We start from the raw sequence: 16625 nt of genomic DNA, 5'->3' as shown, positions 1-16625 counted from the left end.
TTATATTTGACTAGGCATGTGTCAAAGCCATAAACGTGATCTTCAGGGACGCCATGTAAACTAAGACTGAAGTAAGCGGGGAAAGGAAAATAAGCCAGACTCCACCCCCCAATCAGAAGGCAACTGCCTCATGTACTTTGGAGAAATTAAACCACTGGAAATCACTCATCACACATTACAAAGCTACATTTAAAAAAAAGAAAGAAAAAGAAAAAAGCAATAGCTTTCAGCAGAGACTATGCTTTTTCAGCATGCCCAAGTCTCATCTTTGGCCACTTCTCTCCTTTCGGGTGTATCATCTTCCTATTACTCAAACAGATACCCTTAAGGTCTTTTCTTTCCCTCTCCAAATCTGATTTCAGGACAGATTAGAAAACATCCTTCCCAAGGTGTAGAAGATTCATGACACTTTAAAGAAGTTATGCCCTTATATTGTTTTTTAAATTAGACTTTATTTTTTAGATTAATTTTGGGTTCACAGCAAAATTGAATAGAAAGTAGATTTCCTATAACCATCTCCTCCCCATTCCTGGGTATTTTAATAGATATCAAATACTGAAACAAAAGTAAGAATTTTTAATCTGGGGTCTAGGGAAATCTATTCATGGTCTTAATGGAGTCCTTGATCTATCAGATATTATATCCTGAATTATGGAATATGGTTGTATACAGATTTTTAAGAAAGTAAGTTTCATCAGGTTCTCGAGGGGCTGGCATTCAGAAACAGCTAAAGGCACTAAGGTAAAGAATAAAGTTCAAGTCCAGACATCAGGTAGGGAGACTAAAGGAATTATTTGGAAGCAGAAAGGCTTTATCAGAGTCCCCAAATCATATCATATGGGTGGCAGCTATAGCAAGTATCAATGTGTATATACCAAGGCCTCTTAACTTCAACTAGGACTATAGAAATATCCTAGTTAAGCAAAGAAATGGCTTTCAAACATATGATGGCCACTCTCTCTCTCTTTTTTAAAAAACATACCTTTAAAGCTTCTATAACGAGGTCCCTTGCTTCAAGCTCTCCTTCAAGAATACTGAATAGTGTTAGGAGTTCTGGCTTGCTGAGTTTTTCCAGATTCATCCTGAAAGCCTGAAACAAGGACAATAATCAGATAATCTCCAGAAGACAGAGGTAATCCGATACTATTTAAGAAAAAATAAAGTGAGATAAGAGCAAGAATTACAGTAGAAAATACTTTTAAGAAAGGAAATGGTTAACTAGGAATAAAACTACCATATGACTCAGAAATCCCACTACTGGGCATATACCCTGAGAAAACCGTAACTGAAAATGACACACGTACCCAATGTTCGCTGCAGCACTATTTACAATAGCTAGGACACGGAAGCAGCCTTGATGCTTACTGACAGATGAGTGGGTAAAGACGCTGTGGAACATACATACAATGAAATATTACTCAGCTACAAAAAGAAACACATGTGAGTCAGTTCTAATGAGGTAGATGAACCTAGAGCCCATTTATACAGAGAGAACTAAGTCAGAAAGAGAAAAACAAGTATCACAAATTAAGGCACATACATGGAATCTAGAAAGACGGTACTGATGAGCTTATTCGCAGGGCAGTGATGGAGACAGACACAGAGAAGAGACTTGTGGACACAGCGGCGGATGAAGAGGGTGGGGCACTGCCGTGTGTACAGCAGACAGCTGGTGGGGATTCGACGCAGGGAGCTCAACTCAGTGCTCAGTGACAACCTTGAGGGGTGCAATTGGGTAGGAGATGGGAGGGAGGTTCAAGAGGGAGGAGACTTATGTATACCTATGGCTGATCCATGCTGATGTATGCAGAAACCAACACAATATTGTAAAGCAATTATCCTCCAATTAAAAATAAAATTTAAAAAAGAAAGGAAATGGTTGTAATTAAATGTAAAAATAAGAATTTTCTGATGTTAATCAGAAACTGAGCAGTAAACGAAAATAAAATTCATTTAAATTATTGACTTTATCACCATTTACAAAGATCAGGTTTTCATTATTTTTCCCTCCTGGCATATATTCAAACATCCTAGAAGGTCTCAGAAAGAACTGTTATCGTTCAGTTGCTAAGTTGTGTCTAGCTATTTTGCGACTCCACGGACTACCACTTGCCAGAATTCTCTGAAACAATTAGTCACTAGTTTTATTCACTAGAAGTTCAGGTAAAATTTTGTAATAATGAATACTATTTCACTGAAAAACTGTTATACCATAAAAAGATATTCTACTTTTAGATAACCAAACTCTAAAACTGTATATAAAACACTCTGGGATCCCTCTGAAATTGGCTGAAATCAATTTAAGCAAAGATAATGTATGGTGGGACGACAGGAGAAATTTTTCTTTTAAATTGTCTACTTTCACAGAGAGGATCTATCACAATATTTATATTTCATAGTAAAATAAGACTTAAGTGCAACCATGTACAATTGTACTTTTAAATGAGTGCTTAAAATATATTGTTTAAACATCTTAATTGGCCAGGCTATTATAAACTGAATTTATTTGACTTAACAAGTTCATATTTCTAAGAAGTCTTGCATCTTTTAAAATACATTAAATGGCAAATTGCATGGCTCAAATTTAACCCTTTCCATAAGATTAATTTCTCACAGACCACACATAGATAAAAGTTAGACTATGATACAATCTTTGAAGGCTCTTCTGACTATTGTATATGGTAAGATACATTTTATAATTTATAAAGTAGAACAAAAACTGTTTTCCCTCTCCCATGCTCTACTTTTAAATTGCCACACTCTTATGTAGTTTTTTTTTTCCAAAGTGAATCACAATATGACTAGTTCACACACCCTCTAGTAACTCCCAATTTCTATGAGCACACAAAAGAGTCATTGATTCCTTTTAGAACTACTGCCTTTAAGCGAATGAGAGCATGTAGAAAATATATACTTCACTGTGTTGTTAGATATCCTTCCAGAACATGCTGTAGGAATCTTTTGCCACATGGTAAAATATGTTCAATGTAACTTCAGCTCTAACTGCTACATTTCTAATTGGTGAGGGTTAGCCACTAGTAAGTAATTCTCACGTAACTATTAGAGAGAGACCTCACAACAGTTACTTTAAAAATAAAAACTAAAAAACAAACAAAACCCCCCAAACCCACAAACCTAATAAAGCTACACTTAAAGATAGTATGTTGGAAAAAATACATTACTTTGCAGTCAGATAGATGCTAGGTTGACATCTTTGTTGTGTGACTGGACAAGTGTTCTGAGTCCCAGTTTTCCTATCTGTTAAAGTAAAACGATATCTAGCTCATAGGATTGCTGTAAAGATTGAGTTAACAAATACAAAACATCTTGCCAAGCTCCTGATACAAGGTGATCAATGCTTTAATTATTAGGAACTACTATCCTGAAAGAGGAGAGTGAAAAGTTGGCTTAAAGCTCAACATTCAGAAAATGAAGATCATGGCATCTGGTCCCATCACTTCATGGGAAATAGATGGGAAACAGTGGAAACAGTGTCAGACTTTATTTTTTGGGACTCCAAAATCACTACAGATGGTGACTGCAGCCATGAAATTAAAAGACGCTTACTTCTTGGAAGAAAAGTTATGACCAACCTAGATAGCATATTCAAAAGCAGAGACATTACTTTGTCAACAAAGGTCTGTCTAGTTAAGGCTATGGTTTTCCAGTGGTCACGTATGGATGTGAGAGTTGGACTGTGAAGAAATCTGAGCGCCGAAGAATTTATGCTTTTGAACTGTGGTGGTGGAGAAGACTCTTGAGCGTCCCTTGGACTGCAAGGAGATCCAACCAGTCCATTCTGAAGGAGATCAGCCCTGGGATTTCTTTGGAGGGAATGATGCTGAAGCTGAAACTCCAGTACTCTGGCCACCTCATGCAAATAATTGACTCATTGGAAAAGACTCTGATGCTGGGAGGGATTGGGGGCAGGAGGAAAAGGGGACGACCAAGGATGAGATGGCTGGATGGCATCACAGACTCAATGGACATGAGTTTGAGTGAACTCCGGGAGTTGGTGATGGACAGGGAGGCCTGGCATGCTGCGATTCATGAGGTCACAAAGAGTCGGACACGACTGAGCGACTAAACTGAACTGATCCTCTCTCATTTTCCAAAAGAATTCTGAGAAAGGCATTACCAAAACTGGGGACAGTCAAGATCAATTACTTTAGAAATAAGAGACTCTGGCTACCCTTTTGTAGTTGGGAACCACAGATAAAGAAGGATGATAGATAGCATGCTGGAGTGAAGAGTCGTGAGGAATTTAAACTACCATTTGAGTCACTTTTGTTTTTAGATGAAATCCTTCCCTCATTTCCTGATGGTTTCATGCTTTAACCTCTCTCAAGGATATTATAAAGCAAGGAATCATTTTATATCTTTTTCGCCTCTCCCCTGATGTTAAGAGGAATAACGAGCACTTGGTAAAGGGAGTCTATAAATACTAACTGCACTAGTTGAGTAAATCAACTAGGAATGGAGCCAAAATGTATTTCCTTCAATATTTTTTTATTCCTTAAATATTCTCATTAAGAAATCTAAAACTGTGCTTAAAAAAAAAAAAAGAAATCTAAAACTGTGGTTTAAGGAAGCAGTGTGATGAGTGAAGAATGTAGAATTTCAGTCTCAGCCCTGCTACTAACCAGCTATATGGCTTTGAGGAAAAAAAAAAAATTATCTAGCTGCTCTGGCACTGAGTTTCCTCACAGATGAACTCAAATACACTAGATAATCTCTAAAGTCCTTCATGGTTCCATTCGAAGCTTTCATGAGTAAAAATTAAGAATTATTTGTTAGAGAAGTCAAGTAAGAATTATAGGTAAATATACAAAAGGAACTGAAACAGACTATACCTAAATCAAAGTTTTTGATTTGTTGTGATAAATATACATCCTCAAAAAAGAGTGAAACTGAAACAATCTCTAGTCCCTTTAATTACTGGGTTGGCCAAAAAGTTCATTTAGGATTTTCTCTAAGATATTATGGAAAAACCTGATTAAACTTTTGGCCAACCTGATATAAAGCAGGCTAGTCTAAGCAAGAAAAAATTCTGTTCTTTGTCAATGGCATAAAGAACAATATTCATGTTACATCTACATTTGGAATAACTTCTGCACACAAATTTTAATATCTGGAACATTTTGCTAATATGTCCCAATCCTGGTGGCTCAGAGGTTAAAGCGTCTGCCTGCAGTATGGTAGACCTGGGTTCGATCCCTGGGTCGGGAAGATCCCCTGGAGAAGGAAATGGCAACCCACTCCAGTATTCTTGCCTGGAGAATCCCATGGATAGAGGAGCCTGGTGGGCTGCAGTCCATGGGGTTGCAAAGAGTTGGACACGACTGAGCGACTTCACTTTCACCAATTATTTAGCTTGGTGTCTACAGGAAGTGATGGAGAAGGAAATGGCAACCCACTCCAGTGTTTTTGCTTGGAGAATCCCAGGGACAGGGGAGCCTGATGGGCTGCCGTCTATGGGGTCACACAGAGTCGGACACGACTGAAGCGACTTAGCAGCAGCAGCTACAGAAAGTGAATGTAATACAAATATGACACAAGAGAGAAAGAAGGGCCCCAGCTGTGTAATTCAACCCCAAGAGATCTGTTTTTGCATATTCCCACAACCATTCTTTGTAAATAATAAAATTTTCCAGGTTTTTTGCTGTCCTTTACATTTGAATCTAATTTCAATACACAACATACTGCAGTAACTTTTTGTTTCAAATATAAATGCATGATCGTAAAACTGCGTTGAGTTTTAGCATGCTAGTGATATTCCTGGGGGTGGTACAGGAGGGGGATGGGGTGGGGTAATACTGACCTGATAGCTTATGGTCACACTTTAGTCCTCAAGTATAAATTCTTGAGGTTTTCTTCAGTTAAAATTTGGGAAAACTGACAAATATATTTAAAATGTCATCAGCATGGTGGAAAAATGTTCAATGTGCAAAATAATAAGAGATTTATTGTCTACGTGACCACACTCTATAAACAATTAGTAAATCCTCAGAATGTCAACTGTCCTCATAGCTGCAGAGGCCTGACAGCTGTAGGTTGATACAGACAAGAAAGAAGAAAACAGCCACTTCAAGATGAAGCTGAGTACATTGGAAAAAACACCAGGAATCTGCCTTCCCTTTTGCAATTATAATTAGGGAAGGTGAGGCCTTTCCAAGTCTTTTTTAAGATGTCCACTGCCATTTCATCTTATGAATGTCACTAGAAGAAACTGACTTTCTCTACCTGAACTGACAAAAACCTATTTGCTTGAATCACTATGACTTATTCACAATGCACTAGATTTAAAAAATAACATGATTACAAATTAACTTTTCAAACTGCCAAATTCTGGTAAGAAAATTCTGATCCCTTGATCTGCCAATCAATAAACAAACAAATCAATCTGTCACCACCTCAACTTCGAAGGGCTTATTACTAATCCCAGCTTCTACTTTTTCCCACTTATGTTCAAATATTAAATGTTGAATTATATGTAATTTTTGGTTTATGCTTTTCTAATAGTGTATTAGACACAGCAAACTTTTAAAAAAGATAGGCTCTAAATTTTATTTGATAGAACACAATTTCCATCTTGCATTTTAAGCTTCCAAGTCCATTTGACTCCAATTTCTGCCTAATATATAAATAATTTGGTCTGAGATTTTCAGAGAAAGGCTGCTTCTAACTCTATATTCATTATCAGAAATATGACTGCCAGATTTTTGGCAAGTCACATCGTAGTCTACAGACTCATTCTCCACTTATTTTCTAAATGAGTTGTTACTTGTCATTGTCACTGTCCATTAAGTAACAGAGAAAAACAAGATCATTTCAACCAGATGCTCAGCTCATTCCTTCCAGTAGAATCTTTCCAAGACCCAAGTTTCCTTACAGTTTAGATGCAGATACTTCTGCCTAAGGAATGTCTATAAATTTGAAATAAAAACCACTTTTGGACAAGTTGTCTGTATATATTATCATACACTGTGGTATAGCTAGCTATAGCTATATTAAGCTTTATAGTTTTTCTCAATGAAAAAAATATATAAATATATACAGTAAAAAGGTAAAAGTTATACATACTACAATACCCTGGAAAAATAAGCCTATTTATAGACTAAATATGAAGCTTATTTTTAAGCTATTAATACGTGATTTCAAACTGAATTTGCCCGGCTTACTATGTAGTATATTTATATGCTACTTCTCACCAAGTCAGGGCTAAGAGCCAGGAGCGCATGAAGGTTTTCTGTACAAACTTTCACGTGCCAACACCCACAAGAACAGAATTACGGGTATCAAGGACACTGGCCCCCCACCTCCACTGTACCTCCTCAGCACCAGTGCTGATTCTGTCATGGAGGTATGCTGCTGTGGCTTGGGCTCTGTTCATTTTACTTTGAACTCTGTTCATTTTACTTTTTACTTTGGGTTAAGGCCTTTTCCCTTTACCCAACCTCCAGTCATTTTGGTTCTGGCTGTGGTTGTGCCTTTTCCTTCTTGCTCTGAACTTATTCTAGATGATAGCAGGCATTATTGCCTTTTTACCAGAGAGACTGGGTGGCAGAAAAAGAAACACCCCAAACAGCTTCTATAGCTAAGTAAGCGGTAAGGCAGGGCAGGGTGGAGTACAAGTAAGATGTTTGTCTACCTAGTATCTGGGTGTGTGTATGTCTCTATGTGGAACTGAAGGCTTTATTTCTAAGTAGTGGGTGAAATGGGACATGTAAGAGAAAACGTTTTTAAGATGAGTCTTAGATATTTCTGGATATAGAAGAACCTCAAAAAAAAAAAAAAACCCTACATAAATCTTTTTCTTTCAAATCCACTTGGTTAGCGCGCATGCGCACACACACACACACCCCCACACCCACACACCCACACACACACACACACACACACACACACACACACACACTCAGTTATGGTACCCAGGAGATCATTCTTCCAAAACTGGATAAAAGTCATTTCATTATTATATATTCAAATTTATAATTTATAATTTAAGAAATTTACACTTAGGCTGCAACTGACTGACATTCAGGCCATTCAGTAAGTTTTCAATATAAGTAATAGAAAAATAGCAAAGATGTAATGCAAACTTGCTCCAATTATGTAAAGACTCTTTTCAGTACATATAAGCAAAACCAAAATTTGGAAGGCCAGTGAATTCTAAAAATTCAAAAAATCAACACTGACATACAAAGTGGGTGTTTTGACAGCTTTCTACTAGATAACGTACTTCCTTAAAAACCCAGCATATATGAAATTTTTAAAAAGTCACCTTTATAAATACCAAGCCTAAAATAAATAAAAGTGCACTGCTGTTCAAGAAGAAAATGTATCCAGAGCAACCTTCTATCTGAGGGTGGAAGGTGTTGACATATTACCTTGACTATTTCAAGATTTAAGTTCCCCCACCCTCTGGCACTTCTGGCTTTTCATAAAGGTTATTCATGCATTTGGGGGTGAGAGAGTGACAACATCCCAAATTGTACTTTTGGCATTTTAGGATTAGGCTAGTAAAGAAAAACATGTCAAAATATTACCAGAAAAGGCACAGCTAGAACCAAAATGAGTGGAGGTTGGGTAAAGGGAAGAGGCCTTTACCCAAAGTAAAAAGTAAATAGATCTTTTGTACATTTACTAAAGAGAGTTGTTTTTGCTATTATTATTTACAAAGATTCTAAAATCAAGGTAGAAAAACAAATCTTACTAAATTCTACAATACTGTGCAAAAAAAGCTTTACTATAAATGTCAAGTCAATCTTCTTTTAGTTGAAGGTAAAAGATATTACTGAACTATTTGTATTCTTTGTACTTATGTGTTATAGGTTAAATGTGTCCTCTAACCCAAATTTATATGTTGAAGTCCTAATCCCTAATCCCTCAGAATGTGATATATTTGAAAACAGGGTCTTTAAAGAGTGATTAAGTTAAAAATGAGGTCACGGGACTTCCCTGGTGGTGCAGTGGTTAAGACTGTGCTTCCATTGCAGAGCTCACCGGTTCAATCTCTGGTCAGGAAACTAAGATCCCACATGTCATGGTGGTGCAGCCAAAAAATATACGAGGACATTAGGGTAGGCCCTTATCTAATATGCCTGGAGCCCTTGTAAGAAGAGAGATTTGGATAAAAACACAGGCCAGGAAGAGACCCTGTGAAGACAGGGAGAAGATGCCTCCCGTTTAATAAGCCAAAGACAAGAGAGGCCTCAGAAGGAACCAATGCTGCTGACACGCTGATTTCTGATTTCCAGCCTCCAGGATTGTGAGAAGATAAATTTCTGTTGTTTCAGCAACCCAGTCTGTGGTACTTGTTATGGCAGCTCTAGCAAACTAACACAACATTGTAATCATTTACTACTGGTATTTTTAAACGTTATTACTGCGACTAGATCAAAATCTTCCCCTTACTGTGAGAGTGCCTGAATAGAGAATGCCTTGCTGTGTCTTATCAGTCTGATGATAGGATTATGTAAAAAGGAATGGTTTTGTAACAGTTTCAGAGTACAAATTTCAGGATCCTGAAATATAAATATAATATACATCAGTGCTAAGGGATTGAGATGCTTGTTTATCCAATACTCTCAATGTGTACTTTGAAGAAGGCCTCAAGAAGCCAGCTCTGTAATAATGCTAATAACTTGTTAAGGTCAATACTTAAAATGCTTTCAGAATTCTACTCAAAGCTGATTCTAGGTTGCCAGATTTTTTAGATTTATACTTAGGGCAGAAATTAATAATAATATAATTAAGCTTACCAATATTAATCACCACTTCTCAGAGTTTTATTTATTTTTTCCTCAGAGTTTTTTAGAATTCAAACCATAGTAGTAATAAAACACACACACACACACACACACACACACACACACACACACACACTGAGCTAAACATTAATCTGTTCCAAGCAGTGTTCTAAGTACTTGACATGTATTAACTCAGTCCTTACAACCTTAGGTGATAGGTGTTATAACCATGAACCAGCCAGTTCATCATAACCATCACCTCCATTTTAAAGATGGGAAAACTGAGGTACAAAGACTAAATAACTTGTTCAAACTCTTACATGTAGTATGTGACAGAAACAGAATTTGAACCTAAGTAATTTAACTCCAGAGGCTTCCTTAGTAACTACTGCTACTTGGTACCAACTTACATCTGATTTTCTCATTTTACCAGCTACAATGTTGAGTCACAGAACTGGAAGGGACCTCAGAAATAATCTAACTTAGGACTCTCATTTTACAGATGAAAATTGAGGCCAGAGTTGTTAAGTGAATTACTGAAGAGTACAGCTAAATAGTAAAACTGTTAAGATACCGTCTAATCGACTTTCTGGGGCAGCAAGATGGATGTCAGTTTCTGTTTTGGTCGGCACTGTTTGAAGACTCACGCGTCTCCAGCGTATCTCTGTGTGTGCATGCGTGTGCAAGTCCGTCTCCCTCACGAGGTGTGCACATCTGCTTCCACCACTGTCTCTCCTACATGTCGCCATCAACATTTATACATATACAGAAGAAAAGGAGGAAGTGGCCTCATGCCTGTAAACAAACATTCAAACATCTCTCCCCCAAAATGGGGATGTCTGGCACAATGCTATTAAAAACAGATCTGTCTACCTAGAAATCTTGTTTATACCTTTTCAAGTATTCTCACCTGGGACAAGACCAAACCAGAAGAGCTACATTAGTTAAGCTACTGGAACATACGTTAATGAAAATGAATAAGTTTTTACATTAATAATTTTTTTCATTAAAATTAAAAATATGTCTATTGATAGTATCAGGAAATTACCAGGAGTATTTACCATTTCAGGTATATTTGTTAGTGGCTTTATTTCAATGAAATCATTAGCCTTATTTCAGAGAAGTAAAAATTTAGGGGACAGATAGATGATATAGACAGATACACATATTTCAATGAAATTATAACATGATTTCACTGAAATATGTACATCTGTCTGTATCATCTAGCTGTCCATCATCCCCCTAAATTTTTGTTTCTTTGAAATAATGTCACCATGATTTGCAAAATACTACAATGAGGGAACAATATGTAGATTGATTTTATTTCCAGTAAAATGATTCATGGGCCTCAATTCTACAGGCAGGCTGGGATACAAGAACGTTTCAAATATTAGTGTTGGATGAAGTTGTTGACTCCATCAAGATTTCAGGCGAGGGAGAAAGAGAGCATGTCGCATGCAGGACAAACCCTAATATGGTCCAGATATCTGTGTGTTAGCTATGCCCATGATCTGACTCTTTCTGAACTGTATAAAAATTTCTCATAGGACTATAACAGAAAATTATAACTGATGATGTTGTTTTGCCTTTAAAATTTTGTCTTTTAAACCAGACCACTGATTTTTTTAAAAAAAGTTTAACAAATTGATATCAGTTGAAAATGATCAAGAGACCTTGCTCCCAGGTTCTTTGGGGACGGTAACTCTTCTGAGAGGATGTATCTAAGTAACTCTTCTAAGAGGACGTTGCAGTGGAAAGGGCTTGGACTTCTGAGTCCTATAGACCCAGGTTTATATCCTGGCTCTACAACTTCATACTTCCTTGATCCACTTAACCTTTGAGCTCTCCCTTCTATAAAACGGGGATGACTATATATACCCTAACAGGATACGGAAGGGTTTAACAGGGTTAGTGAGTGGTCAGCTCTCTCATTTGTTATCTCTGGAGAGCATATATTTGGTTGCATCTGCAAGGATAATTCAATTTTCCTTTTTCCAATGAGCAGTCATTTTCTACCATTCATGTGTCTAATTTAGAAATCAAAACAAGTTTACTCCTTCTAACCTGGCAGGCTGATCTGTTCCAAGAAGGTGATCACCTGGCCAGTTCCTGGGGAAAATGGCTTAGGAACACACACAACACTTTTTTAGGCCAATGGTATTTGCACACTACTGGGGAAAGAAAAAGGACAATCTTCTGTCTAGGCTAGTTTTTTTGTGACTTTAGGATATAAATGAAAAGCATGACCTTGCTTCCACTGCATTTCTATACCTCTTAACAGTCATAATTTTAACTTGTAATACTGATAAGTGGGTCTTCTAAAAACATTACAGCTATTTTTAATATTAAATGCATAATGGATATGTATCTATATTTATAACCCAGCAGCAGTTATCCCATTCTATTGTATCAATTCATCTATTTACATAGCTGTCTTTTGTCTCATAAGACTGCTCTTCCGGACGAATACTCTGTCTTATTCTACTTGATAAACTTAGTACCCAGCAGTCTCTGGTTCAAAGGGGTATTCAAAACAGGCTGGTTGCATAGAAATGTATCATAAAACTGGACTTTATCTTTTAGGAAATAAGAAGCCACTAAACATTTTTAACAAGGTGAATCTCATAATAAAAGTATAGTTTTAAGAAGGCTAAAGCTTGAAGTACAGAGCTGATTTGACTGAAGAGAAACTGGAAGCAGAAAAAGCACTTGGGAGAATAACAATGCAGGTATAAGATTAAAATGTGTGAACGAGGATGGTGGCAGTTAAGAATGGAAAAAAAAAAGACGGATGTAAGAGACTTTGTAAAGAATGTACAGTAACTCAGTATTGGTTCTATTTAAGGAGATAAGAGGAGAAATAATCCCAGATCAGCTGAGGTTTTAAGGCTGGGTAACTAGAATGATGATGCCTTTAACAGAAACAGGGATGTTAGAAAAGGAACTGGTTTTTTCAGGGAAATGATGACTGTGATGAGACAGACACTGAATGAGAAGTAATTAGCCCACCCCCTCAAGAGGAACATGTTCAAAGTCAGCAAGTGTGGTGAAGGCTACAGGTTTAGAAGCAAGGAAGTCTTTAGGGATGGAGCCTTTTCAGAAAATCTCCTCTCTGCCTTCAATTTGGGAACAAGAGGCAATAAGAAGCTGACACACAGGGCTGGACCAGACCTTGTCTGTGCGGTCAAATATTGGACCAGCTAGGAGCCAGCCTGGTTCTGTTCCCACTCTAGTTCCACTGCTGTAGCAGAAAGGCCTACTCAGCAGAAACCAAGGAACAGGGACCTCTTCCTCCCCCAAACCCCCAAACTTAGTGCTTCTTTTCTCTCTAACTTACCCATCAGTTGACTCTCCTCCCCATTATAATTTATAGCTCTTATCTCCCATTGAAACAACTCATCCCTGCTTGCTTCTCCCTCTGCACCCCTTCCTCCCTGACAGACCCAGAGCACACTTCAGCCTCGCCTTGCCCAGCGGCTTTGTACAAGGGATCCATGCAGATGCTCCCAAGGCTCAGGGTCAGAAGTCTTTTTTTGTCTGTAAACCCCATCATCCTGTGCTCTTTTTGTTTTCCTTCCTAGTTTCTATTTGAACTCAGTAACAATTAAGGATTACATTCTTTGTGGCTCCAAAAGATTTAGAAAGGATTCATTTCGCAGCAGAGCACACAGTTAGAGTGAACGCTCTGGCTTTGGACCTGAAATACAGAGCTTGGAAACAGTTGGCAGGGAGAAGCCATATTACTACATTCTTTACATCAAAGCCTGTTTGTAGTCCTGCTTTCCTCAACCCACAAGCCCTGCCCTCGACTCCCCTGCCCTCTACTCTTAACTCCCCATCCATGGTTTCTTCTCATCCATTTTGACTGTTCCTATGAACTGCTCCTTACATTGGAGGCAGTAGAAGAGCTGTCTTCAAAAGGCAAAAAAATCACTATTAATCAAAATTACCATGGAAAATCCCTTAAATCTCACAGAAGGTACAACCCTGTACCATGATCACACTATCCATGAAACTGTTTATATGACACTGAGAGCGAAGGCACTTGAGACAGTTTGGAGTGGAGTAACTGACAACTCAGAGAGAAAACATCAGATAGTTGAATCCCTTGCCTTTCTTTTTCCAGGGCCAACAAGTTTAAGGAAGATAATGCACATGACAAAATTATGAAACACACGCTGTAAGACACACACACTGTCCTAAAAATTCTTCTGTCAGATGTCTGAGATCACGACATACACAAGCTCTGTTTCCCTCTACTTAGGAAACGTAGCTATGTAGTCAAATATTTAAAACCAAACCAACCCATAGCTAAAATCAGATACTAATTCTTCACCTTTGTTTAAATGATAAAGGAGTAAAAGAATATTCAATATTAATTAACTCACGTGCAGTGCTAATAATAATGTCAATAATACCTACCAATTATTGAGTGCTTCCTACATGCCATGTTCCTGTAATCCTTTTTTAAAAAAAGCCTCTAAAAGTCATTTTTAAGTCACAGCTGAGGAAACTGAGATATGGTGAAGGTAGAAAACTCTGCCCTTCTGGGTCATACAGCAAAAGAGCAACAGAGTTGGGATTTGAACTCAGGTTTGCCTTTAAAGTCTGTGCTGTAAATTAGCACACTTTATCGCCTCGCCATAAATAACCTATCTTCTCACTGAAATGCTTTGAACTAAAACTAGGAAGATTCAATTTTTAGCTATTAGCAGCAAACATTCAGGAAATAAGAAAAAAATGGCCTTTGGTAACAGGCTGATGAGCTATTCCTGGGGTCAACCACCAGACTGGACAAACTTCCTCTAAAAATATCTCTGCTTCTTGTATCATGCCACTAAACACCAATTCAGTGGCCTAAAAATCCTTGTATCAGGTATCTGAGATCATGACATGTAAAAGATTTGTTTTCCCCTACTTATGCATCTTAGCTCTATGTTGAAATATTTAAAATTAAACCAACCAATAACTAAAATCAGACATGAATTCTTCACTGGTGTTTAAATGCTAAAGGTGTAGAAGAATATTTAATATTACATTATTTAATTCACATAAAAAGTGAAACACTATTTCACTAAAAACATCCAAGAAACACCATTCTGCTCCACTCAGAAAAGTCAAAAATTCTAATCTTGTTCTGCAAATTAACTAGCAGTACTGGAAACCTGATTCTACCAAGACACAAATCCACTGTAGGCTGAGTGCATTATGCCCACCACAGTCAGTCTGCATGATTCCATTCAGCGACCCAATACAGTGTGTATCCTTAATCATGTACTTGGTCCTAGTTTAGAAAAGTATAAAGTCAATTAGAAATTCATTTTTTAAAAAATCCCAAAGTAGATCAGAAATTTGTCAAAACCAAACTCTCAGAAACCATTTTTAAAGAAAAAACAGTTCCTAGTGTGTTCTCCTAAATTCACTTCATTCCTCTCAGGTCAGATTTTTAGAAAAATAAAATGCTAAAAGACTAGCACTGATTACATTAATAAGTCTGGTTCAAATTTCAAACTTCAAAATTCATTACTTCAAAATTATATATCTAATCAGCAGACATCTTCTACTACAAAATTCAGTATTTTAGTCATTGAAGATACTGGAGCGCCAGAAGACATCAGATCGGGAAAACAAGGCAGAAAGAAATGGACTGTTTATACCAACAAGATATGCCATATCTTATCAGTACATCTTTCTAGTCTACCCGAAGGTGTCAGCTTCAAATGAAGTTCAACACTCATTAAGTCAAACTATATACTAGGCACTATGAAAGGTATAAAGGTGAAACAAAACATACTAACACCTCCTGAAGACTTTATAATGAGATAGACTACACGTACATTAGAAAAATCTCTGCATACGATGCTTTTCTTCATCTAACACTACTAAACAGGTGTCGAAAAAGTTAAAGATTTCTGCGATTCAAATGTGTATCGAATAAATCTTGCTTGTTATGCCAAGGAATCAAAGAGCATTATTTGCTTTTTCCTTTCTGCTCATAAAGGCCCTGGCAATCACCACAACTTTGTTTTCCTTAGTCTCTTTACATTGGTTTATTTTCTTTTCTCTGTTCATAAAGGAAGATATATCTTTTGGGGATTTCCTGCTCTGCTTTTAGTTTTTCTCTGCTGCTATTGCTGGGGGGCCCTTACCAGCCCATTGCAGTATGCTTGGTGTGTGCTGGAGAGACCCTCCGCAGTTTCTTCTCGGGGCCTTTTTATTGGAGATCTGGAAACAGTCACCGAGTGGATCTATGCAGAGGGAGACTGGCTCCGAAAACGTCCAACCTAACTATTCAAAATTAATTACCTTCATGACGTCTACCTTCAGAGACGCTTATCAGGAAAGTAAAAGACAGCCCTTATGATTGCCCCTCATGATTCCAACTCCTCCAATCCCATTGTTACTATGTTTGACTTCAGAAAACAGTAGTAAGACAGACTTTGGATTGAAAGCAAAAGAAACAACGCTAAAAAATATGGCGGATTTTAATGTATGAAAGCACTAGCAACAGATGGTTAATGGGGAGTCAATGGCATTTACATTAGGCCAAAATTATCAATATTTTGCACCTGCTGAAATGAAGGTCTTTATGAGCACCCTATAGAGACTCTCTTTGGTAGTCACATGTGTCTGAATAGCTAGAGTTTACCTTGCTTTTATTAATCCTTATCTCTGAAATTTAAAATGTGCTTTTAATTTTTATCCCCTGAATTTTGGTAGATGATACTGGTCTTGTAAAGCCAGTCAACATCATATATATATATTACACATCAGTTTCTCCTAGAGGAAAAAGCCCACCATAAAATAGGGGCTAGAGAGTAACCAAAGGCTACCTGACCAGATTAATCATAAACCTAGACCACTGAACCTGAA

General features: G+C 37.4%; 1 protein-coding gene across 2 annotated transcripts in view; it reads right to left on the bottom strand.

Moving 5' to 3' along the window:
• CTTNBP2NL (CTTNBP2 N-terminal like) overlaps positions 1 to 16625 on the bottom strand; it is a 53861-nt gene that overhangs the window by 34681 nt on the left and 2555 nt on the right. For both annotated transcript variants that reach the window (XM_042252468.2, XM_004002327.6), the window contains exon 2: positions 983 to 1090. In XM_042252468.2, the coding sequence (XP_042108402.1) occupies positions 983 to 1081 (99 nt within the window). In that variant the 5' untranslated portion in view covers positions 1082 to 1090. The remainder of the gene's footprint in view (positions 1 to 982; positions 1091 to 16625) is intronic.

The sequence above is a fragment of the Ovis aries genome, chromosome 1 (genome assembly GCF_016772045.2).
Source record: "Ovis aries strain OAR_USU_Benz2616 breed Rambouillet chromosome 1, ARS-UI_Ramb_v3.0, whole genome shotgun sequence".
Classification (NCBI taxonomy): Eukaryota; Metazoa; Chordata; class Mammalia; order Artiodactyla; family Bovidae; genus Ovis; species Ovis aries.
Note: the sequence above shows the minus strand (reverse complement) of the source record. Positions and strands in the feature narration are given on the sequence as shown.